The sequence below is a fragment of the Sciurus vulgaris genome (genome assembly GCF_902686455.1).
Source record: "Sciurus vulgaris genome assembly, chromosome: 6".
NCBI classification, from domain to species: Eukaryota; Metazoa; Chordata; class Mammalia; order Rodentia; family Sciuridae; genus Sciurus; species Sciurus vulgaris.
In genome coordinates this window covers 63,393,241-63,419,799 of record NC_136466.1, presented here as the reverse complement: position 1 = coordinate 63,419,799, position 26,559 = coordinate 63,393,241, and the positions used below count along the sequence as shown (strand labels likewise).

At 37.2% G+C, this 26,559-nt stretch overlaps 1 protein-coding gene across 6 annotated transcripts in view; it reads right to left on the bottom strand.

Moving 5' to 3' along the window:
* HTR4 (5-hydroxytryptamine receptor 4) overlaps window positions 1-26,559 on the bottom strand; it is a 171,558-nt gene that overhangs the window by 46,674 nt on the left and 98,325 nt on the right. For all 6 annotated transcript variants that reach the window (XM_079144790.1, XM_079144785.1, XM_079144788.1 and 3 more), the window contains exons 5-6: window positions 21,398-21,551; window positions 8,606-9,174 (exon numbers count right to left, since the gene is read on the bottom strand). In XM_079144790.1, the coding sequence (XP_079000916.1) occupies window positions 8,606-9,174; window positions 21,398-21,551 (723 nt within the window). The remainder of the gene's footprint in view (window positions 1-8,605; window positions 9,175-21,397; window positions 21,552-26,559) is intronic.

Sequence of the window (26,559 nt, the reverse complement as noted above, 5' to 3'; positions counted from 1 at the left end):
CCAAATGTTTCCTGATAAGCAAAATTATACCAGTTGAGAAGTATGGTTTTAGCTCACATGATCTCAGTAGTCTAAGATATGAAGCTAGGCGAACACTTAGAGCATCATCTAATTCAATTTCCTCATTTTATTACTGCTGAGGATGAGGTTTGATTGGTAATCAATAAGGAATTAGAAGACAGGACTCCTGCTCTTTCCAGTATACTGGTGATTCTCAACCCTACTGCCCAACAGAGCTCTTAAAATCTATGAATTTCTGGTCCCCAACCAGACCAATAGAATAGCATCTCTATGCATAGAGCCCAGGTAGTATTTAAGGGCTTCCAGGTAGCTCTAACATGCAGGTAGGATGGAGGGCCAGGGCATCACACCCCACTACCTCCATTCTTGACATCAGATAAACCACATTGGGCATTTCAAGCTCTAGGCATTATTTGGGGGCTTGCCCTGCACAAGACAAGTATGCACACTCCCTCCTCACTATAGGTGCCAACCTCAGAGGGCTGGTGCACAGAACTCTAGCACCCTGAGGGGAGGAATACCTGCAGAGCAAACAAGGAAAAACAAATACACATACAATGCACTCAGCTTGTGTGATATGGTTGGCATCTTTTATGTTGGTCAAAGAAATGCCCACAGGTAATCCAGAAGCCCGAAGGCTTATTTAAAACAACAGTCCAACTGTTCAGCACAGGGCATGATGTACCCAGAAAATAAGTCTTGCCTCATGTTGCTTAAATAATTATTTATAAACAGCGTGATTAATTTAATTAATTTCTGGCTTCTCTTTTAGCAGAGGGAGCTCTGCATTCCTTATTTAAAGAGCAGTGTTTCGAACATAGGGATTTTTACTGACTCATTCCTTAGGAGATACTTATCAGGAAGCTGAGAAAATAGCTGTAGAAGTGGAGAAGGCTGTTTTATCCAGAGGTGAAGAATGTTATATATGCCATGACAATAATTATAACAGTTTCCATTCATTGAGTGCTTTTTGTGCAACAGAGGCTAGGCTTAGCCCTGCACATGTCATCGAAGCTAACCTTAACAAAAGCCCTCTGATTTCTAATATTATCTCCATTTTACAGATAAGGATACAAACCCAGAATACTTGGTCACATGTTCGAAGTCATATTGATACTAACTGGTAGATAGACCCCAGGTGTGCCAAATTTCAGCACCTGCAGCCATGATGTCAAAGACAGGAACTTTTCCTTCACCAAAATCTCTATGGGAGATAAATGGTTTAGCCTCAGCACTCTGGCCTGAGAGTGTTTATCCTGGAGGTTAGTCTAGGTCATCAGATTAACAAATTTCCTAAGGGCAGGTACATTCCGGAAACAGTGCTAACTTTTCTAATTCTGAGTATTCAGTGAGGCAAGTAGAATTCTTTTGAAGTTGCTATTTTCACTGTTTTACCAGTATGATCTCAAGATCATTGTTTTCTGAGAAGGCATTTCATATTGGAATTGGGGCAGAATTGTGGACAGGGCCAGTTTGTGGGTGTGTGACCAGTGTAGTCATGTAGGGATCCAGTGCTGGGTTTAACGCTATGGTGTCACCATCTTGAAATTCTCAATAACTTTATATTTGAACTTGTAAAAGTCAATAAATATATTTATATAAAGAAGTGAAATAAAAACAGTTGAGTTAGTTTTATACTCTGTTCTGGTAAAACAAAATACTTAAGTATGTATAACATCAGAAAATATAATTGTGTAATTTTGATAATTCTACATATATGTTAAATGGTTCTATATTTGCATTTAACACTAGTATTGCATGCTATAAAGATGAATTGTAAGTGTTATGGTAATGGCTATTTTTTTTTTTTTTCTAAACAAGGGTGAATAGAAATAAAAACACCAAGGAGAGAGACCCAGAAGATAAATGGAGGTTTTATACTTTTAGTACTTAAGGGCACTTTTCTCTGGTCTTTTGAACTAGCAGCCCATATTTTCATTTGGCTTGGAACCTGCAAATTATGAAGCCAACCCAAGGGGGTTAAGGGATATAAGACAATATCATCCTCATCTATCTTTGATTCATCTAGATTAAGTCTGCTTTGGCTCAGAACAATGAGGTAAATGTTGAATCCAATCGTAACCTCCAAAGTTCAAGTTAAAGGGCATGAGAAATGTCTTTTAAATGTCAAAAACCTTTCCAACATTAGCAGAAACCTCTAAAGATCCAAAGTAAATCAAACATAAATTATTTCTTTATCTCTGGGTAAAATCTTCCAATTCAGTGTGAAAAACCTTTATTTAAAAGAAGAATCTGGGAGTGATGTTACAATGTTAAAAATTAAAAAGTATTTTTGCTGTGAAAAACTACCAGTTTAGCTGTTAAATAAATACATATTTAGATGAACACAGTGACACATCCCTTTAATTCCAGTGACTGTGGAGGCTGAGGCAGGAGGATCCCAAGTTCAAGGCAAGCGTAACAACTTAGCAAGACCTCAGCCACTTAGAGAGATCCTATCTCAAAAAAAGGAGGGGGGGTGGGCTGGGGATGTAGCTCAGTGGTAAAATTCCCCTGGGTTCAATCCCTAGTACTAAAATAATAATAATAATAATAATAACAACAATAATACTTTTTTTTGTTGTGCTAGGGATAGAACCCAGGGCTTTACACATGCTAGGCAAGTCATCTACCACTGCGCTACATCTCAAACCCAATATTTTTAAATGATGAACACTTATTCCAGCATATAGTTTAGGTAAACAATAGGCTATTCATCAATTCATTTAACAAATTAATTGAGAACTGTCTACACCCTGGGGAAACCAGGGAGTAAAAGAGACATGTTACTAACCTCATGTACAGACAGTTTGAGGAGACAAACAATAATCTAATAAAAAAATACCATTATAAATCCTGATAATTATTACATATAAGGAAACAACTAATATTACTTATAAAGGGTAATAACTCAAAAGAATATTTTTTCCTTATTTTGGGAGGGGCTCATGTTCTGTGTCTCTTTCTCATTTTTGCTTTTTCTCTATCCTAATAGATTCCTCTTCTGTTGACTCCATACATAAATCTGAAATATGATCTTGTGCATGGAAATGTCAAAGATTTATATAGTACATCCACTAGAATTGGTTTATTATTCTTAATTCTTAAGAAGAGTTAGCAAATCTGAAGGAAAGTCACATTGCTTCCTTTGAGAGAGAATGCTCATAAAGTTCTAGAGCTCTTTTGTTTAATAGAACTCTTTGTAATTCTGTCTAATCCAGAGTCAATTTACCAGGAGGCTAATTAGCACTTGGAATGTGACGGGGTAATTGAACATGTAGTTTTCTCTCTTTTTACTTACATTAAAATTCAAATAGCCACATATAGCTGGTTGGTACCCTATTGAACTATTGGACTACACAGCTGTTTTAGTCAGCTTTTTAAAATTTTTTTATTTTTTTCTGCTGCAACCAAAAGATCTGACAAGAACAATTAAAGGAGGAAAAGTTTATTTGGGGGCTTGTGGTTTCAGAGTTCTCAGTCCACAGATGGCCAGCTCCATTCCTCAGGCCCTTAAGTGAGACAGGACATCAGAGGAAATTGGCTCAAGGCATGGAGCACAGGAAGGAGAGAGAGTGCTCTTAAAAAAAAAAAAAAAAAAATATATATATATATATATATAGCCCAAAGGAATGCCCCCAGGAACCCACTTCCTCCAGCCACACTCTACCTGCCCACAGTTACCACCCAGTTAATCCCTATCATGGTATTACTTCACTGACTATGTTAAGGCTTTCATAACCCAATCATTTCATCTCTAAACCTCCTTGCATTGTGTCATACATGAGCTTTTTGGGGGGACACCTCACATCCAAACCATAACAACAGCTCTAGAGATCCTTAAGTCAATGGAAAACTTGCCTATCACAGGGTTTATTGATGGATAAGGGAGGATGATCACCAAGAAATAAGTTAGATGAGCAATGAGATCTTTGGAAAGTACTTCCAGAAGTTTTTACTTTCTTAAAAGTTGGCCAAGTTTTAAGTTTGACTGAGATTTGAACTTGGGAACCAGGAAAGAAATCTAAGCCTGGTAGGAGAGAAGAGGAACTCATCTCCACAGCCAAACTCTGTATGAAATCTCTGTGTTGCCTAATTTATCATTAGTCTGTTCTTATAATTATCTCTCCTACGTGGACAGAACTATGTGGTTAGCAAAATGATTTCATGTCCACTATTTTGTTGGATTTTCACAATGAGATAGTGAGATAAGAAGTCAGGGATTATTTATCCACAAAACCAAAACTGGAATCCTTAGCAGATTTCACACAGAGAATCTCTTTCCTAAAGTAACAGCACCTTGAGTCCCTGCTTTGCCCTGCATTATCTGAGCTAAGCCTCAGAGAGATGGTTAAACAGAGAAGCAAGGGCAGTAAAAAGCACTCCGTCAATCCCTTGCCAAGTACTGCAATGTTCTGGGCATGCTTACCTAGGCTCTGAGGAAATAGCAGTAAACAAGACCAGCAAGGTCCTTAGCATTAATTCAATAGATACAGAACTCAAAAATCAAATCCCCAAAGAACCCCAACTCAAATCAGTAAAACCTGTTCCTACCACCTGTCACCTAATCATGGTTACAAGGCATGTGTACGTAGTCAGTCTCCCAAATGAGGAGAATCATTTGACTTAAACTGGGCAGCTGAACTGAGGCAAGCTTTCAAAAGGAACTTTCTATTGTATTTTATAGTTAACCTCAGATCAAATTATTACCCTTTAAGAGATATAAAAGAACACAACAAGCTATAATATGTGCCATAACCTGAATCCCTGACTGGTCATTCTGATCCATGAAAATTTAGGGCTGTGGTTCTTGAAGTTTAACATGCATAAAGTTCATCTTCTTTAAAATGTTACTTTACTAGTCTGACCTTGCTTTAGTGATTGGGTCCCAGGAATCTGTGTTTTCACCAAACTACTAGGTGATTCTAATGCAAGTAGCCTCCTGATCATACTTTGGTTAGTTTTTCTTTTTTAAATATTTAAGCCAGTCCTCTAAAGAAATGACTCATAAATGTCAGTAACATGGTAGAAATTGAATCTACTTATGGAGATAGGGAAGACTCCAAATACTTGTGGCTAGATGAGGGAGGAGTATAGAACTAAGAATTCTGTTTGGTTGCATTATATTTGAGATTTCTAAGAGACATCTACATGGTGTATATGTCCAGAAAGCAAATTAGATGTTCTGATCTGGAGCCCAGAGAAGAGCTGCAAACTAGAGATAGTAATCAAAGAGAGAGTCAAGAAAGTGCAAATGGTAATTAAACTCAAGGTTGGTGCAGTCACACAGAGGAAGGGCTTGGTTGAGAAGAGTAGCGAGAACCAGGCCCTAAACAGCTCCAACAGCAAGAGGCCAGACAGAGAAGGAGGACTCCTAGGAAGGTCTGCGAAAAGGTTGCTAGGAGTTAGAAGGAAAACCTGCAATGTTTAGAAAGAATAATGTGGGAGGAGTTTCAAGAAGTAAGCTGGTCCAACTACAGAAGGTCAAATAAGAATACTGTTTACAAAATTGGAAACTTCTAGGACAAAAAAAGTTATCGAAGTTAAAACCAAGCAGAAGATTGGGAGTTGTATTTGCAAATCAGATATTAAAGGATTAGTACCCAGAATATGATAATAAACGCCAGAAATAAGAAAAATACAACAAAATTTGTCATCAAAGGGGTTGAAACAGAAAGATGTAGTTCATGGAGGTCAAGTATTAAGGGTCAAGAATTACTCTAAAATAGTTTCAACCTGACAAGTCATCTGGGAAGTACCAATTAAATGAGAGTGTCTTTTAAATTAATGAAATAAGAAAAGATCGATAATGATCAGTATCGGTAAGGGAAAAGACTAAAGAACACTCTCATACACTGTTAACGAAAAACATAAAATTGCTGCAGTGTTCTTGGAGGTCAATCCTAAATGTGCACACATGTTAATCAAACAATTTCACTTTTGGTAGCTTTCAGAAAGAAATTCTGGCACATGACCAAAGAAATGTGTTCAGGGCTTTATAAATAGTACAGTTAGTAATAGAAGAAAAAAAAAAAAATTGGAAACACCTACATGCCCACTAATGGAAAATAATTAAATAACATTTAATATGTATTTTTAGTACAGAAGATAATTGAACAGTTAAAAAAGAATGAGTTATCTCTATATGTTCTCCAATAGAATTATCTTCAAACTATACTGTTAAAGAATAAAAAGCAAGATAGAGAGAAGTACATATCCAATGGTATCATATACATAAAAAATGGGAGAAAAAGCTATGATTTCATATGTTTTTATGAATGTTTGTAAATACATTGAAATACTTGATTAATCTCTAAATTAATGCTAATTGTTGTCTCTGGGGATAGCCATAGGATTAGCAGGATAAAAACAGGTTTTGCTTTTTGTTGTTTTGGTTTTATATTTCTTGAATTCACCTGAATTTGTTGATGATCTACTTGTGGAATTTTTAAGATAATTGCAAAATTCTCTTTAGGTGCATTATGTTAAAACAATTGATCTAGGATTTATGATTTACTCATTTATTCAGCAAGAGTTTAAGTTCCTATATCAGGTAACATGTTGACAATTTTGATTATTTCTGTGAATCAAAGAGCAAAACTCCCATCCCTGTAACACTTACCCTGAAGGGATTCAGGTTGAAAATAGTTTTTTCTTCTCTGAATAGGCTACATTTACTTTGATAAGACTCCCCACCCCCACAGAAAAATACCTCCAACCAGCTTCCTGCACTTTCATGATCTCATGAAGATGTACAGGGAGCAAGTATGGAGGACATATCTGTAAGCTCTCTCTAAACCTCCACCTCTTTGCTTGATGACACACTACACATTACCAAAGCATCAGAGGAAAAACATAGCAGTGTTAGTAAAACAGTCTTTCTTGAGCTGCCCTAGAAACTTCCAAAGTCTTTCTGTGTTGGTGTCTATGGGAAAAGCCACCAACTTGTAAACAACTGACTTAGTAAATGTATTGCTGAAACATACGCTGTTTGTAACTTGCCAACAGCCTGTACTTAGGTAACTGCAAGCTTAAAGAGCTAAAAACTCTCTGGCACCCACACAGAAATTCTTATATGCACTTTGTGGTTGGATTCATTCTCTGACACTCACTAAGGCATAATAATTAGGAGAGACTGTCAAACACTCAGAGGATCCTCTGGGGCCCTTCCACCAGCTGGGACCTTAACACCATGCTAAGGCTTTAACTCCAAGTCTGCTCACATTGGTAGCCGAAAATTGAATTCATGCTTCTGAGCAGTCTCTAAGACACCGCGTTTATATTTCACAGCAGTTCTGTTTTCTCTTCTTCTTTTATCACACATGCAAAGAAAATTCCCTAATTTTCAGCTGCCAGCAAAGCTGAAAACTGTCATCATCAGAAAAATGAAATGCTCGTGTCAAAGAAGGAGTGCTCTTTAGGAATTCCGATGTATCTCAGGGAAAAGAAAAAAAATCATCATTGATAATTCACTTTGCTACAGAATGAACAACCTTATTGCACATGGCTTTTCACAGCTGAGAAAAATTCTATCACAGGTTGACCAGAAAGTTCTCAGGGACTGGAAAAAGGTATTATGACTAGTTACTGAACATTCAGCTCCAAAGTCACTTCTGCCTCCACTGACCTGTGTGACCTTGGGTAGGTCACTTGACTTCTCCGTGCTCTTCCATATTCCATTTCCTTCTTCATGCTCCTCTATCGGCTTGGAATGACTTCCCTGATATCCCCTCCTCTCAAATTCCTATAAAATGCTTTTCTGCGAAGCCTTTCCTTCATCCAAATCAGCTTCCCTCCTACTACTATCCCCATTGGAGGTAGTACATTCCTCCATTACATCATTCATCATGTGGCATTATTATTGTATATTTATTATTCTGTTTATTTTAGTTGATCATATTGGCTACCTTAGGCTATCAAGCAACATGAGATTACTAATAGTTCTGTTTATATTAATAAGATTATTAGTAATAGTATGAGCACTTACTATGTGTCAGACCCTATAAATACATTATTTCTAATTGTTATAAAAATCCAATGAGAATGACAATATCATTATTGTTATTTCTATACTTGAGGAAAGCAAATGCAAGAAAGATTATGAAGAGGGTTAGTAGGGGCACTAAAAATCAGAATAAAGACTGGTCTGCTTCAAGTCCATGCTTTTGACTACCACTCCAAGATGCTACCCTTAAAGAGTGGCAGATAATCCTTACTTTTTGCTTATCAGGTGTCAGGATCTATGCTATGCACACCACCTGTTAGCTCATTGGATGCTCACAAAAATCCTGTGAAGTAGATACAGTGATTACAATCTCAAAAAACTATTAGGCTCTGAATTGTTAAATGACCTTCCTAAGGTCACAGAACTAGAAGACAGGATTAGAATGTGGGTCAGTTCTCCCTCCAGAGTCACAGTCCTTTCCTACTACTTTATTTCATGATCAGATCGTAAAATCTTCTGTAATCTTTGCAAACACTGTGCAGGTTTTCAGGAATAAACCCTCTGGAAACAGAATACTGGAGCATTACCCCTTCTGAATAAAGCAAATCAATCAAATGGATCAACTCCCTAAACACTCACCTCAGTACATGTGTGGATCCATTAATGGTTGTGGTTGAACAGGGGACAGTCTGGCCTAGAATGGAAGGTCTTCTGTAGCGTTCATCGTCACAACAGAGGATGATGAGGAAGGCACGTCTGAAAGACTTGTTCAAGAAGGCGTAGAGGAAGGGGTTCAGCCCAGAATTGATATAGCCGAGCCAGAGGAAAGCAGTCCACACCTGCCCAGGCACAGTGTAGTCTATGAAAGGATCCACAATATTGGTGACAAAGAATGGAGCCCAGCAGAGGCAGAAGCAACCCATGATGATGCACAGGGTCTTGGCTGCTTTGGTTTCTGTCCTCATGCGATGAGTGCTATGCTGGTCTGCTGGCTGGGGCCTGCTCTCTGAGGGGGCTCCCGCCCGTTGCAACATCTGGATCTGGCGGGCATGCTCCTTAGCAGTGACGTAGATGCGATAATAGGCCAGCACCATGAGGAGAAACGGGATGTAGAAGGCCACCACAGAGCAGGTGATGGCGTACGGCTTGTTGACCATGAAGATACAGTATGTAGAGTTTGAGTTCTGGTTGAATTTCCTTTTTTCTATCTGAGAGTTGGGGGGAGAGAGGAAATGAGGAAGGAGGAGGGGAGAAAGGGAAGGAAAAAGTGAAGAAATAGTAAGACAAAATGAGAAAAATGTAAGAAAAACAGTAAAGAAGAAGAGAAAGAGGGGAATAGGAAAATAAAGAAGGGAAGGGGATTGGGGGGAAAAGAATAAGAGAAAAAGGGAAAGGGAATGAAAGAAGATATATCAGCAAAACTGTTTTTCTTATAATTCTACAGCATTTAGAATTTTGATGGTAAGAAAAAAAAAATGAATGCATTCCAGAACTCAGTGATCTCGTCTACAAAAGAGGAGTTAAAGGCCTCAGGAAGGAGTAGAAATAGAAATAGAGGCAAATTGTTCATTCGTTTGCTCAGTGAACGGTAAAGTGTGCCTCTCTTCTCCCTACCCTCTCTGCTGGCACATAGTATCAGTGGCTCTTAACAGAATGTCCGTAGATCAGCAACATCAGGATCACCTGTGGTGTTTACTGAAACACACATTCCTCCCTCCCTGCCCAGATCCATTGGATCGAAGTCCCTGGACAGCAAAGCTCAGATTTCTGCATTTTAGCAAGTCTTTTTGTAATAATTCTAAAGCTCATCAATATTTGAGAACATTGCTCTAGGTCATTCTAAACCAGATCTTTGGGATCAATGGGGCACTTTGCTAGACATAGCACCCTGATGAAGATTTTTCTCATTAGATGACAAAATATTCAAATTATTGATACACAGTAATGGTCAAGGGGGCCTTAGGCCTTCAGAGAAGGAAAAGGTAAGTATTTTAGAATCATGGGAGACAAGAATACAGTGGTCCCCCACCATCCATGGCTTCACCTTCTGAGGTTCCAGTTGCCTATGGTAAACCAGTTTGAAAATTCCAGAAATAACCACTTCAGAAGTTTTAAATTGCATCCCATTCCTGAGTAGTATGATGAAATGTAACACCAACCCTTTCTGTCCCACTCAGGATGTGAATCATCCTTTTGTCCAGCACATCCAGGCTGTATATGCTACTCATCCTTTAGTTACTCAGTAGCCATATCAGTTATCAGACTTACTGTTGAGACTTCACAACACTCGTATTCAGATAACTCTTACTATACGTAACAATGGCTCCAAACCACAAGACCAGTGATGCTGGTGATTTTATCACATTATATATTTATAACTGTTCTGTCTTATTATCATTATTATTAATCTTTTACTGTACTTAATTCATAAATTAAACTTTATCATAGGTATGCATGCGTAGGAAAAACACAGTTTGGTATTATCTGTGGTTTCAGGCATCCACCAGGGATGTCAGAATGTATCCGCTGTGGATAACAGGAGAATTCTCTGCATAGATTGAGTGGGGCAAGATCATGAGAGAACTCGGAACCTAACCAGAGTTGAGACCTAGGAAATACTCACCATTTTCCATTCTCCCCTGAACCCACTGCATTTAGGTATTCATCCTAATCTTTTAAAATGTGGCATCTTATCCTTCTTTTATGGATACTTTATCAAAGTAAAATACTTTTAAAATACATAAATATTAAATGTATATAGAGATGGATGAATCACTACAATATACACCTGCCACTCATTTGAACCAAACTATAAAATATTACTAGTATCCCAAAGACCTCCCAAAAGCCCCTCCCAGTCATTATTTGCCCAAATGCCACCACTAGCCTTTATCAACACCGACTAATTTGTTTTTCAACTTAATACCAAAGTAATAATAAAATATATACTATTTGTATCTTTTTAAAATATTGTATAATTCACATTATTTCATGAGATGTAAACCCCAATTAGTATCCACTTCACAACTGATAGACATTTACACAGTTTTCAGGTTTGGGCTATTTTGAATAAGACTGTTATGAATATTCTTGTACAAGTTTGCATATGTACATTTTCATTTCTCTTAGGTATATATGTAGGACTGATGTCACTGTGTCATAGGTTGATGTATGTTCAGCTTTGGTAGGTACAGCCCAGTGACTCCCAAAGGGACGATCAGTTGACATTCCTCCCATTAGGCTAGGCGAGCTCCACTCACCCTGCATCCTGAGCAACACTTGGTATCCTGAGTGTGGGTTTGTTTGATCGCTTAATGGGTACACAGTGGATTTGATTACATCAGTAAAATACTCCACATGTCTGTGACTCTGCCCTTATATTTAGATTGGGATTTGTCTTATTTTTATAATGTTGTCATTAAAATTGTCCTGGGCATCCTTGTCCATGGGATGACAGTGCACTGACATTGCTTTCTTTAGAAACTATGTGAGACGAAGTTTCTGCTTCTGTTTCATGATCATCACTCTGATTCCCTCAGGGGACCAGAGCTTTGTCTTGAGGATGGTGAGACACTGCCTAGCTCTTGTGGTCCATGTTCTTCTTGTAGCTTATCCTCAGCCTCAGTTCAAGTAAGTCATTTCCAAATGAGTGTGCCCTGCTCTCTTCACATTTGTTCCATGTTTGCCATCCCCCCTTTCAATCATCAGGCCTGACTGAAATTTGGATCAAATAAAATAATCTGAGTCAAGTCTAAATTCTTCAGGACCCTTTAGAATCTTATTGTGATCTTACTATGTATTTTCCAATGATTAATGATATCGATTACTGTTTTGCCATTTAGATATCCTCTCTTCTGAGATTATTATTCAGGTTGCTTCCCATTTAAAAAACTGGGTTTTCCTTCTCTTATTTATTTTTTATAGTTCACCTATATTCTGGATATGTCTTGTCAAATTCATTTGTAACAAATCAGATCAGTTTTCTCATTCTTTTTTTAGAATCTGGTGATAGAAGTTCTTAATTTTAAGAACCTATACTATAAGTTACAGTCATTGTGTAGAGAAATCTTTCTCTATACCTCATATCTGTTCTCGTATCTGTTTAAAGACATTCTCCTTTATTATGTGTTAGCGTATCTTTATCGTGCTAGTTTTTGCATTGACTTCATTAGCCCACCTGGAATTAGTTTTTCAGTGTGGTGTGATGTAGGAGATAAGATTAAAAGTTTACCTTATGGATAGCCAATTAACACAGTAGCGTGTATTAAAAGACCATCCTTCCCCCAGCTACACCACAGTATGTCCTTGGTCTCAATCAGGGAATAGAACATCCATGGCTCTGTGCTGGAATCTTCTATTTTGTTCTCTTGATTTTTCTCTCTGGGCACCATACCATTTTAATTTCTGTAACTTTATAAATTTTGGATATCCAATAATAAAATCTTTGAACTGTGAGTCATCATCCTAAATACTCCTTTGGCTCTTTTTATATCTCAGTATTTTCATATAAAATCTAGACATAGTTTATCAATTTCCATGAAAATCTTCAGAGATTTTGATTTCTGTAATTAGAATAACGTGATTCAGGAGAACTGACACCTTTGCAATAAATCTTCCAATGATGAATATAGAATCCATTCCTTTAGGTAAATCTTTTTAAATCTATTTCAATAATACTTTATAATTTTCTGTAACATCTTGTGCATTTTTGTTCATTTCGTCTTAAGTGTTTTATGTTTTTATTCAAATAAATGATACCATATTAAAATTCTTATTCTAAATTGCTGCTTACATGTAGAACTCTGTGAAGATCTTTTGGTATATTACTCATGTGTTCAGCAACTTCACTAAATGCATTATTAACTAATATTTCATCTCCAGACTCTTATCAATTTTCTCCATGAATACTCATGGGAGTATTGAAGCTTCATTTCATCCTCTTTAATCATAATGCCATTTTTCATGCTTTATTGAACTTCAAAGTATATCTATTATAATTTTGAAAAAAAAGTTGTAATTGTAGACATCCTTTTTTCACTCCCAGTTTTAGGGAGCAAACCTTCAATATTTTACTACTGGTTATGATACTTGCCATAAGAATTTGAAAGTTTAATTGAGGGAATTCACTTCTATTAAGCCTAATGAGGATTTAAAATTTTTTAAAAATCCTGAATGAATATTGAATTTTATCAATTCATTGTTGGCAGTAGTGAGATGGTCATGTCAGTTTCCCCCGCTTCCTTTTAGTTGTCCAGTAAATTACATTAATTGCATTACATTCCTTTAGACTTGTCCAGGTTTCTGTAATACACCAAATTTCTAGGATTGCAAAACTTTTCTCCCAACTGTGAACACTGATTGCTGATAGATCAACATCATTTAACTTCTCTATTATTAGACCTTGTCTGATAGGAGCCTCTTTCAGTCCCTTCCCCTTCTGAGGGTCAGTCCATACCCAGTGTGATTATACACATGAATAAAGATGGAAAAACTGTGTATATATACATCTGTGAATATGTATAACTATACATATATGCATGTATATAAATGATATACAAACATGCAGTTTTATTAGTTTTGTATATATTTAGTACCTTATTTTACAATATATTATTTTAGCATGTCTTTCTATTTGAGTGATAATTTTAACTTAGGAAATATCTCTATATCAAGTAATACTACTTTAAATTTTATCACATACTAGTAATGCTATAAAATACATTCTATGTATTTTTCCATTATTTTATTTTTAACCTTTCTGTCACTTTACATATAATGATCATCTTTTCAAGTAGCACATATTTGCATTCTGTTTTCATTCAGTCTAAGAAGAGTTATCTTTTAGCAGCTTTTCTTTGAAGAATTTATTCATTTAATATTTACTGTAATCACAGACTGACTTAGATTTCAGTCTACTACCTTACAGTTTTGTATTTATCTCTTGTGTTATTTTTGGAATAATCAATTTTTAAGATATCACCATAGCATTTCTCCCTCTATTAGGTTATGGGTATACATTCTTTCACTATCTTTATTTGAGAGATTACAACTTAATTCATTCTACATAAAACATTTACCATGTCCTTGGCAATGCAAAGACCTTTACACACCTTACTTCCATTTTCTTATCCAATTCCTTCCTTGTATACTCTTGTTTTCATGAATTTTTATTCTATGTATATTTTTAAAACTTACAAAACATTAGTATTAGTGCCATTAGAACATTCAACATTCTTTTATCCTACCCACATATTTACCATTTAACCAGTGTTCCGCATTCTTTCCTGTTATGTGACATATTTGTCTATGTTTCTGTTGTTTGTTTTGTTTTGAACTGAAAAATTATTCTTCAAAAAATATTGTTTATATACTTGCTGCTGAAAGTTTCCCTCAGTTTTTGCTTGCCTGAAAATGTCTTTAGTTCATCTTAAGTTTTGAAGAGTAGTCTCATTGGATATAGAATTCTACTGCAGATTTTTTTCATCATTTTGAAGATGTCACTTCATTGCTTTCTCACTGCCATTATTCTCATTGCAGGGTCATCTGTAAGTGTTACCTTCCCTTTAAATTTATCTTTTTTCTTTAGTTGCCTTAAGATTTATTTTTTCTTGTCTTCAACTTTCAGCATTTGAAAATATATATCTCCTAGATAGTTTTCTCTTTTTTAACCTGCTGGAGTTACATGAAATTTCTTGAATCTGTGACTGATGCTTTTTGTCTGTTTTGAAAAACTCTTAACTACTATTTTTTGAATATTACTTTTGCTCTCTCTTCTTCTTCTGGAGAATGTGTGTGTGTGTGTGTGTGTGTGTGTGTGACATAATTGTCTTTAATTTTTAGCCACTTATCTCTATGTCCCTCAATCTGGATGTTTCTATACAGTTTACATTAGGTACACTCAGCTGTGTTTTATCTTCTATGAAATTCATCACTCTACCTACTTCATTTACTTATATTTCTTAGTTCTAAAATTAATTTATCTTTTCCCTTCTGTCCTTTCTTCCTGTGTCTTTCTGTCATTCTTATAGATTCTAGTCCCCCAGTGAAATTCTCCATATTTTCCATTTTCTGTTTAACTATATTAACTGCAGTTATTGAAAGCTATTGTCTAATAATTTCATTATCTGGATTGCCCATGAAACTGTAATGTTGCTTTTTTGTGTTCTTTGTTTTTGGATTTTTGGTTCTTGTTTTAGGTGTAGCAGGTGATTTGAGGAAATAAATGTGTACTAAATTTCATGTTCATATCTCTGTAGTTTCCACCTCTCTGGGACCTTAGTCACTCAAATCCCAGATAAATTGGCATTAGCCAAAATATTCTCCCATTTCAGAGAGACAACTGTAAGCCGAAGGTTCTTGCTTTCCTTTCAGCTTCTATCTCTCTATTTTTGAATCAACAAAGACTCTTTTTGATAAAATCCTCTTTTTCTGTTTGGAATAATAACTACTCAAGTCTTACTTGCCTTGGTTACTTTCCAGTGCCTTCAAACAATATTTTATTTTATCCTCATATTTTGTTTTTAATTTGGTGTCTTTCATTCAGTTTTATAGTCATGATTATGATAGTTTTCATTATATCCATCAACCTAATTCTCTCTTCTTAATTATGATATGTTATTAATTTGGCTTCCAAGAAATTTGTCTTTGTTTTTTTCTTCACTCTTCCATTGGGTCTTTGTTTATAGAAATCTTTTCTTATCTATTTATCTGCATTCTCTAAGTGATCCCATGTGGTCATATGGTTCAAATAGCACCTAATTTCAGAGATGCCTTACTTTTCAATTATTTCCAGTTCAGACCTTACATAAACTTTAAGATTTAATATCAAGCTACTTACTGAACTGTTCCACTTGAATTTCTAGCAGGTACCTCAAACTTACATTGTCCAAATGAAGAATTTTACTCTCCCCTGACCCAACCCTATTCCAACCACAATATTTCCCATCTGGATTGACTGTCACTCCAAATTTCTAGTTCTTCTGACCCAAGTCATCATCATATTTGAGCCAGGTTTTCCTTTCACACTTATCTTCCAATCTTACAGAAAACCCTGTTGGTTATATATTCAAAATACATCCATATTCTGTATAACAATTTACACTGCTACCACTTAGGTTGGGGCACCATTGTCTCTTAACCTATCAGGTTACTTCAACAGACTCCCTTTACTGTCTGTTTTAACAGAAATACTCTTTAAAAGCACTGTTTGAGTCTTATCACTATTTGGCTCAATATTCTGCAATATTTACATTAAAATCAATGTATTCAAAATAGTCTGCAAAGCCCTAATTATCTTTCCATTTTATTGTATTTTTTATTTTATTTTATTTTTACCTTTTGTGGTTTTTTCCCTTTTCCTCACCTACTCTGCAAAAGTGACACTAACCTCCTTGACATGTCAAGCACATGTGGCTTCAGGGCCTTTGCACTAGCTATTTCTTCTTCCTGGATATGCTTCTCCAAGACATCTACAAGTCAAATTCCCTCACCCTCTTAAAGACTTTATTCAAATGTGACCTTCTCAACAAAGACTACTACTAATTAGTATTTCAGTCTGCTATTTCATCCACCTTTTTTTCCCAATGATAATTATCTCCTAATGTCCTAGATACCTGCTTACTTTTTTTTTTTAATCTCATCACTTAATGCTCATCTTTCCTTGCTAGAAATTTCAATTTTGCAAGCACATGAATCATTATCTGTTTGGTTCAGTAATGTATCTTAAGCACTTGGAGTGTTTTGGAAACATAGTAAGTGCTCAATAAATAATTAAAGGGCAAAAGAATACATGAAACCTGACAATTTCCCATCACCTCAGATTACTATCATCCTAGACCAAGATACCATCACAACTTGCTAGAACTGCTACAACTCTTTCTCAAAATTTTCCCATATTTCCTGCTACTCCACAATCATTCTCTGCAGAGATGTGTTTTGAACATAGAGCAGATTATATCACTTCTCTGCCCCAAACTCCAAAACTTTTCTCCATCCTTTATAGCAAAAGTCATAATATGGTCCCACAAAAATCTCTCTGACCTCTGACCTTATGATTTTGGTCCTTGCTCACACCTTCTGAAGCTTCTAGGCTATTCTCTGAACTGACCAAGCATATTCCCACCAAAGGCCTCTGCACTTACTATAATTTTGGCCTAGTCTAAAGCACTTTCTCTTAGTACTTATATGGCTTTCTCCCTTCCTTCCTGCAGGTCTCTTCTGTAGCAATAGCTTGATCCAAGAAGATAAACGTCACATGCAAAATAATAGCATCTTCCCATCACTCATTATTATTTTACTTGGTATTGTGTTAAATAAAATTTAACTCCCAAGATAGATATATATTTTAGCTTCTCCTCACTAGATTTTTAGTGCCATAAGAGTTGAAATGTTTTTTGCCATTGATTTTGCAGTTACCTATAGAACATGGTCAGCATTCAAATAATGTTTCCTGAATGGACAAATGAATAGGGCATATATTATGATTTCGAAGTAATGAGATTTCCTTTAAAAAGTGAATACTAAGATGTATTGATTAGATGAAATTAAAATGTAAAAAACATTTAGTATACTGCCTAAAATATTTAATAAATGATAGTGATGAAAAAGAAAAATAATATTACTAAGTAGAGTCTCTAGGTTTAGGAAAATAGTGGAGAAATAGTCTAGGTTATCAACATCTGAATTTTTAGGGGGCTTGTTTCACACTATGTTAATAACTCTGCAGTGAGTTTATGTGGTCTTGACTTGTACAATTTGGGGATAAAGTAGAGTTTTTATAGCAAGTCTACCTTTAAAAGAACAGGTGAGTCAACTGAGCAAAGAAAGAAATTTCCTGGAGCAGGGTCCTGTCCTGGGCATTCTTTCTATCTGTTTATGTGTACAGATTTAAATATGTGAGTATACATGTCCACTCTTAATGGATTACATATTTGTGAATTCATCTTCTCACTAAAATTTATTTGTAACCTCCAAAGATTAATACTTGTGGTGTTTCCATAGTCATTTGCAGACATGCCTGTGCAGAGAACAGTGAAGAATTTGAGTGCCTGTTAGGTATATTTCCAGTTGAAGTCAAACTTCTAAAGAGTTCTTCTTGTTCTTTACTGCTACATATTTTGCATTTCTGTGGTTTTATGATGATTTTTCTATTTATAATGGCTCCAAAGTATAATGCTAAAGTGCTATCTAGTGTTCCTAAGTGCATGAAAGCTGTGATGTGCATTATAGAAAAAAATGCATGTTAAGTAAACATTCAGGCCTGAGTTAGTTATATTGGCCATCAGCTCAATATTCATGAATCAACAATATAAATTTAATTGGTGTCTTTAAATAAATACAAAAAGAAGATAAGGCTCTGTGTTAATTGGTTGACAAAACTGTGACTTGCTGGAATCTAACCCTGTATTTCCCCCAGAAGCAGATTCAATATTTGCTAATTCAGTGTTCATAATGACTTTATAAAATGTAATTACTATAAATAACAATCAGTTGCATATGTATTGGGATCTTTCAGCAGGTTCAATGTGCAAATGAGTGGAGAGACATAAATATAGGATATATTAGTAGTAAATAGATGTCCCACAATGTGATTAGGTAGGGTAAATAGGGATTGCCTCTATCTCACCCCCATGAATGAACTAACACTTTCCAAATTATTTTTCTTGGAACTTCTCCATCAGATAATAAAAATGCTGAGCCCTCACAAAAATTCCCCATGAACAAAAGTATGACTCCAAAGATCTTCTCCACTAGGGGGTAAATGTTGCAGAAAATTAATAGCACAGACTCTGAAATGCAGTAAGCCTGGGTTCAGCTATAGTGGCCACCAATTCTTACTGGTGACTTTGGTTAATAATGTAATCTCACTGAGCCTCAATTTCCTGATCTATAAAACGAGGACAGTAATAGTGTCTACTTCATAGTGGTGTCATGAGGCCCAAGTGAGATTTGCAGGAATAGTGATTAACATGGGCCTTGATTCGTAGTGCATGTTCAGCATTTGTTGGCTGTTATTATTTTTACTATTAGAATAACGATATTTTTTACCAACTTGAATTTAATTTCCCCAAGAATGATAAACTAACAGTTTGACAGAACTGGAATGGGATACCAGAAAATATCCTCACTCTCTTCCTATATGAATCCTCTTTCTACTTCTCCACTCTCTGCCTCTAGCATTTCTTTGAGAAGCCCAAGCACTCTGGTTCTGATACACCACATGCAAAACCTGGTCCAGGCCTCGGTATGGGTGTACTTTCCTGGATGAAGAAAAAGGCAGGACTAAGAACTAAGAATGGGGTATAGAGAGGAAGGGGCAGCTCCCTCTCCAACGGGTTCTGTTGAGCTGGAGCTCACTTTGGGTCTTTCTTCTCTATTCCCCATCCTGCATCTAAAGGGATCCCAGAACTGATTTGAAATTGATTGCCTGAAAACTTCCTTAGGAAATAGATATCCCTGCTAATGAATACCACAGATTATGATTTTCATTAGAATTTCATTAGAATTAGAATTTTCATTAGAATTCAGAGATGCATCTAAAGATCATATAGGCACAGTGAGATGGTTCATTTGGTGTGTCAACTTGACTGGTCACAGGTTACCTAGACATTTAGTAAAATATTGTTCTGGGTATGAGAATATTTTGGGCTGAGATTAGCATTTGAAATGGGAGGTTGAAGAAAGCAGATTGTCCTCCCCAATGTGAAGACTCATGCAATCCAATTCAATTTGTTGAAGGCCTGAAGAGAAGAAAAAGGCTGAATAAGAGGGACCTTCTGCTGCTACTTCATTGTTTTCATGCTGGGACACCAGTTTTTTTTTGATTTTTGTTTTTCTTTTTTTTTGTTTGTTTGTTTGTTTTTTCTTATCTTTGATCTTGAACTAAAACATTGGCTCTCCTGGGTCTCCAGCTTGCCAACTATGAATCTTGAGACTTGTCAATCCCATAAACACATGAGCAAATTCCTTGTCATAAATCTTAGTTTCTCTCTACTGTCTCTCTATATACCTGTCTACACACACACACACACACACACACACACACTATTGGTTATGTTTCTCTGAGAAACCAATAAACAAGGACTGGGAAATGCCTGGCATGTGTCACATGTCCTCCTATATCCTGACCTTCTCATCATAGCCTTCAGGAAGTGAGACAGTGACAAAGCTGGACTCAGGGTTTAGTGTGCTCAACTTCTGGATCAGGACTCTCTCTTCATTTCCTGGCAGCCTCCCCCCAGATGACATGTCCTCCCCAGGTCATTGGAGGCCTTTTGGACTCTCAGTGTGAAGTGGGACGAAGACCTCTCGGAACATATGACATACCTCAGGCCCAGAGATCTGACCGCTAAGTCTTGAATTTCTGTTCCACTGTTTGCAAACGATGCAGCATTGGGCATGTAACTTAACCTTGTAAGCCTAGTTTTGTTTCCTGTAAGATGGGGAAAATTGTATTGTTCCCCAAATGATGTTGTTAGGATTATATGTAAAGTAGTGAGCTGTCTAGCATATAGTAATGTTAAAGAAAAGATTATTCATGACATGTGTTACAGTGGTAAGGCATTTGGGCACAGTGGTACATGCCTGTAATTCCAGCTACTTGGAGGGCTGAGGCAGGAGGATTGCAAGTTTGAGGCCAGCCTTGGCAATTTAGTGAGAACTTGTCTCAAAAAAAGGGGACAGGAATGGGAGCCTAATTAGAATAAGTTACACTCCATGTATGGATAATATGTCAAATACATTCTACTGTCATGTTTATCTAAAAAGAACAAATTTAAAAAAAAAAAAAAAAGCAGGACAGGGAGGATGTAGCTCAATAGTAGAGTGCTCTGGGGTCAATCCTCAGTACCAAAAAAAAAAAAAAGGCTGTAAGACAGTTATATAGAGACCTCTATGATGGGGTTGTGCAGTAAGAGAGAGAGAGTGGGCTTCACCAACACATCAAGGAAAAGTTGGAATTTATAGTCAAGAAGCAAGGTGCATGAGGATTGGTGGATGGAAAATTACTAAGAGGAAATATCAGTGGTAAGGGGATCCCTTCTGAACCAACAAAACAGGATTCTTCCTGAAGACAGGCCAGCGTGATCACACATCACTTATGGATGATGATGGATGAAGAGCCTGATCAAGCAATGAGGTAGAAGATTCTGGTAAGTCAACTTAGCAAGATTCTTGCTAAAACTGAACAGTGCAAAGATGGACACGATGACTAAAATTGGAGGACTCTTTCTGACTAAAAGTTGACCCTGACTAAAGTTGAGTCAAGGAGACTCTGTTAGTAGGCATTCAAAAATGTCAGATTTTAAACAAATTTTCCCTGAGACTACTGTCAGAATCTTCCTTGGAGCATTTGCCTAGCTGAGTATTATTCATTTAAAATTCCAAGCAAACTTGATCAGACAGTAAACCTGTGGGGTTTGTATGGATACTCACCAAATCAACTATGCCAATGTTATTCCAGCCTTGCATTATAGGGAGGAAAGAGATAAACATGGGGATGACCCAACAGCCTCCCAGCATTAATGCGATGCGCAGAGGGGTCATCTTGTTCCTGTAAACCAAAGGCTGGCAGCAGATGGCATAATACCTGGGGAGACAATGGAGGGGGTGGGGCCACGGGCAAGGGAAATGGTAGGGAGAACAACAGATGAGGGAAGAGGGGATAGAGAGGGATGTAGAGAAGGGGAAAAGGTAGGAGGAGAGAAGAATTGGAGATGGAAGCAAAGAATATAAATAAGAAAGGAAGAAAGGACAATAGTGGGAGATGAAAGAGTAGGCAGTAGAGGAAGGGAAAAATGGGAGGAGAAAAAGGAGAGAAGAACAGAGGAAATAAAATAAGCAATTATACGATAATATATGTTCACATATGGCCAATGAGTTTCTGTTTGTATAAAAATATACTTTAAACCACATCTGATAATCATCGCCTGGAGTGGCTCCACATCCCTCTTGATCACCCATTGTCTAGAGGAGTCTGACACATCTGAGGGTCTCTTCAGTTTCAGGCAGGGTTCCAAAGATACCTTCATGCCTGAGCACTTAGGAGCTTCTGTCCAGTCATCTGGGCTGCATGTCCAGATGTAACCTCTCTGGTTACAACTCGGGGGAGCCAGGCTTTGTCTATCTCAGATTTGTTCCCTTCCTTTTGATCACCAGCCTGCACTAAGGTGGTACTCTGTCTGTGTTCCTTAAACTGTGGTCCAGGGATTCCCCTCCATTCTCCCTTCCCCACCCTGCACTGGACTCACCTGAGGAGGCCCTTTTTAAATGCAGAGCTCAAGGGTCTTCTGAATCAGAGCCTGCTGGAGCCACCTGGAGTCTGCATTTGACCAGTAGGAGCCATTGCTGCTGTTTGTTAAGTATGCTCGGTGTCTCTCCTACGGGGGAGTGGGCGGGCATGCTTCCTGGCCTTAAGTTGCAGGGACCAATTGACTGGTTTGAATCAATGAGTCATGAGCAGAATTCACATGCATTACTTCTGGGACTGCCATTTAATTGTTTTTCTGATGCCAAGAGTGTAAAATTCCAAATATTTTCTCCTCCATCATTTTCTACATATTGATTGAGAGCACTCTATCCTTATCTATCAGAACCTAATCTCCTTTCTAGGACTCACTGTTCCTTTATTGAGTCCATGCTTTCTCACCGGCACTAACTTTCTTCTTTCTTTCAGGTACAGGTACAATCTACTTCCCTAAGAGCCTGGTCTCTATCTCCCAGACTGCTCCTACATGATATTCCAGCCTAAAGGAGCACCCTTCTAGGCCCAGGCATGGCAAGGAATTTGGCAACATGCAAAATACTATGGCAGATCAACTATTTCTCTTTGGAAGAGTCATAAAATAAGTACAAAAATGCAGGCTGGAGACTAAGCCTATTCTGTAAGATTTTTGTACTATTTAATAATAAGCCACCCCCATATGTCCCTAATTTTATGCAGTTCACTTTGTTAATTTCCCCCACCTCTTCTTTTTTAATTCAAAGCGTAACTAATATAACAATGGCTATATTATTTGAAGAGGTGATGGTGGGTTGGGTGGGGAGAGCATGTGGATTAGAAAGAGAGACCAGAGTTTGAGTAGGAGAGTTGGGTGCCTCTGGAGCTGGGAGGGGTGAAATGTGTCCTTCCCTCCAAGACCTCAAGGAGCAGCTGACCACATCATGCAGGGAGCCCCCCATGACCAGCAAGCCCTGTGGGGTGTACTGATATGGACCAGAGAACCTGAACAATAGAGCGAAAAATGGGAGAGGGGCTTGTTCAGGAGCTCAGGTTTCCCACTGCAAAACTGACGTGGCTACAAAATTGAATTAAAGGCCCCTCAGTAATGGAAAGAATCATGATGAGCTGGAACTCCCTCCATATTCTTGTTACAAGAAAGGCAAATGTAGCTGGGTGGCTGACTTTTCTAAATGGTGACATTAACAGTCATCAGAGGTTTATTATTAACATAGTTAATGACAGATTTGAAGTGAATAAAAAGATGACTTTTGTTTTTTGTAAATTTGCCCCATGCTCATTTCCTGATGAGGGGGGAGCTTCTACTTAATATTCTTTCTCTTTGCTCTTGGTAATAGTATCTCAAATTCTTTAGACCTAAACTCTTCTTTTGCAGTATTACTGGGAAGGCAAATAATGGGACTCTGACTTTTCTATCTAAGGAAGGACCCAATCACACCATCTTTTGGGACTCAGTGTCATGGAGAATGACAAAGTTGGGAAGCCAGTGGAGGTGGCTTCATTCCGGGGCAGTCTCCTGGCAGGGCTGGGGATTATGTCCTTCTCGTTAGACCTTTGGGCAGTTATGGTCCTGCCTCTTCTCAGGTTCTCATTCTTTTTCCCTTTCATCAATTAAATAAACCATTTCATATCTTACCCATAAATTCCAATTTTGCTTAAATTGGTATTATAGGTCGAATTATGTTCTTCCTGCCTCCATAGACATGTTAAATTTCCTATCCTTGGTACCTTGCAATGTGACCTTATTTGGAGCTAGAATCTTTACAAAAGTGGTCAAAAGGAGGTCATTAGGGTAAGCCCTGATCCAATACCACTGACATTGTCATAAAAAGAAAAATGTGGGCATCGAGACCATGATACACAAAAGGAAGTTGGCCTTGTGAAGGAAGAAGACTGGAGTGACACAGAGTGATACATTAACAACCCAAGGAATACCCACAATTGATACGAGAAGTTAGGGAGAAGTAAGGACTTCAAGGCCCTAGAACTGCGAGACAATGAATTTCTGTTATTTTAAACCATCCAGTCTGTTGACCTTTGTTATGACAGCTTTCACAAACACCATTGTCTTATGGCAGTCGGTTGCTTGCAATCCCAGTGTCCTGCCTTATACAGAGCAGTGCCAATGGCTGTGGATGCCAGACACATCCTTCATAGATGCACTTCATTTTAAGTGGGAAGTTCTTGATTCATTCAAGACACTTCTAGATCATAGCTTAGGGTATAATATCCTTCCACTACCACCCCAAAGAAGGCAACAGAGGCATAAATGAACAGTAGATGCCTTTTCTTTGTTGTGTAATTTATGAATTTTAAGATTTGAAATCAGGTACCAAGATACTGAGTAAAGAGCAGACTTGAGAAATTGTAGCTGGACCTCCAATGTCACAAAAGCCCAAAACTTCAAGAAAAGACTAAATTAAATACCTTGCAGGACAGAAGATGGGTTTGAGGAAGACGTCTTACTTGAGATTATTTTGATTTCAAGCGGATGCTCACATTTTAGATGGAAATTACGGAAGAGGACTTTAGACGATATGATGATACTGGTGCTCATTAACATTTTTATGAAAGCCTTTTCTAAGTCTAGCTTAGCCAAGGTTATTGCCAATTCCTGTGTATGATGAACGTTCCATGGACAATGAGATCTCTCTATATTCTGCTGTTCAAGTATTCTATGCTTCAATTTGCATTGTCCTACTAAGAGCTGCTGCTACAGAGAAATAAGAAGTGGTTATGTGTTTCTTTTCAACTTTGAGGGACATACTATGGATGTAGTATACTGTTTCCCAATTCCCTATACATTCCATATATCCAATCAATTCTCCGGACAATGAATGCCTGAAATAAAGTTGCCTGGAGAGTTTCTTCCTTAGGGGACTCAGTTGAGATACAGAAGTGTCAATTCACCCAGACAGTGTAGAAAATTACTCTTGCATGATCTGGGGTTGATGGATGAAGCTGGGAAAAATCCTTTATCTCTGTCTTTAAAAATCAGCAATAAGTAAAAGAACTCAAGAATCTTATTTTATTTAAATTTAAGTTAGGTTGACAAAATTATGATTGCTGTGATAGGATATGCTCAGGAAAAATATGCAATCATGTCTGGATATGTTTTTCCTGAATTTTCTCTACATCTTCACCCTATTCCTCTGTCTTACAATAAATATGATTTTTAAGTGGCATGGAGTATAAAATAATTTGAAGCTCAAATTATAGCATCCACTTAAGTGTTCAAGATTTTTACCAAGGCTTTGACACCTTTGAGACAGCAATGCTAAGTAAGCCATCACATATCCTTTCAATATTCTCATATCTTTCCTATCTTGGCTTTCACACAAAGAATCTAGAAAAGGCTGCACTCAGTAATTGGAATTAAGTAGGTGAAAATGCACACCACTGGATAAAATGATTTATGAAAACTGAGTCAGTATTAGCTGACTAATGGAGCTTCCTTAAAATACTAATATTTACTGACAGAACAAGGACAAGCTAGAAATTGAATAATTTTTATCCATTATGTTTGATTTTGAATTCCTACATTTGGCTTACATTGACCTTGTTACTAACAAAACAAACACACAAAAAAGTCCCGTCATGACCTGCCCCTGCAACACACATGGCACCACTTGACAGAAGTTGCTAGTCAAATTTGCAAGGTTTGGGAGGTCAGCCAAAACACACAGGCTGAGTTAATAAATAAGAGCTACTATTGATTTCTTCACCAAAGACTCTACCTGTATTGTTTCATTCAATCCTCACAATTCCTTTTGAAGGAGGTACTATAATTGCATCCATTTCACAGATGAGGAAATGGAATCAGAAAGGTAAGGAATGTCTCCAAGATCTCACAGGTGAAAGGAAATCAATCTGGCTCTGGGCCCAGGCGATCTGCCTCAAGGGTCAGAACAAAACCTCACCTCTGTCACTTCATTCTTCTGCCTCTCCCAAATTCTCAAGAGATTTAATTATTGAAAAAGTCACTCTAAAAATAACTCAAATAAAAAAATACTGAATTTCAGGACTTGACGGATGCTCAGAATGAGGAAGTACCCAAATTCCACAAAAATGAAAGGTGTATCCAAGCTTGCTTAAATTTCCTGGAGACTGGGAATTCACCAAGTCCTATCACAACACAGTCTAAACTTAAGGGTGTCTTGAAATTAAAAAAATTACCTCAAATATTGATTTCCTATAACTTCCAGTTTACCCTGTGGTTTAATTTAAGATTTTTATCATGTTTGTCTTATGGTTACCTGAAAAGAAATTTTACATTCCTCTGAAGTCTTACCCTTTGCAGGTAAAAATATTCCCAACTGCTTTCAACTAAAGTAATTTTGCTTATCAGGAGACATTT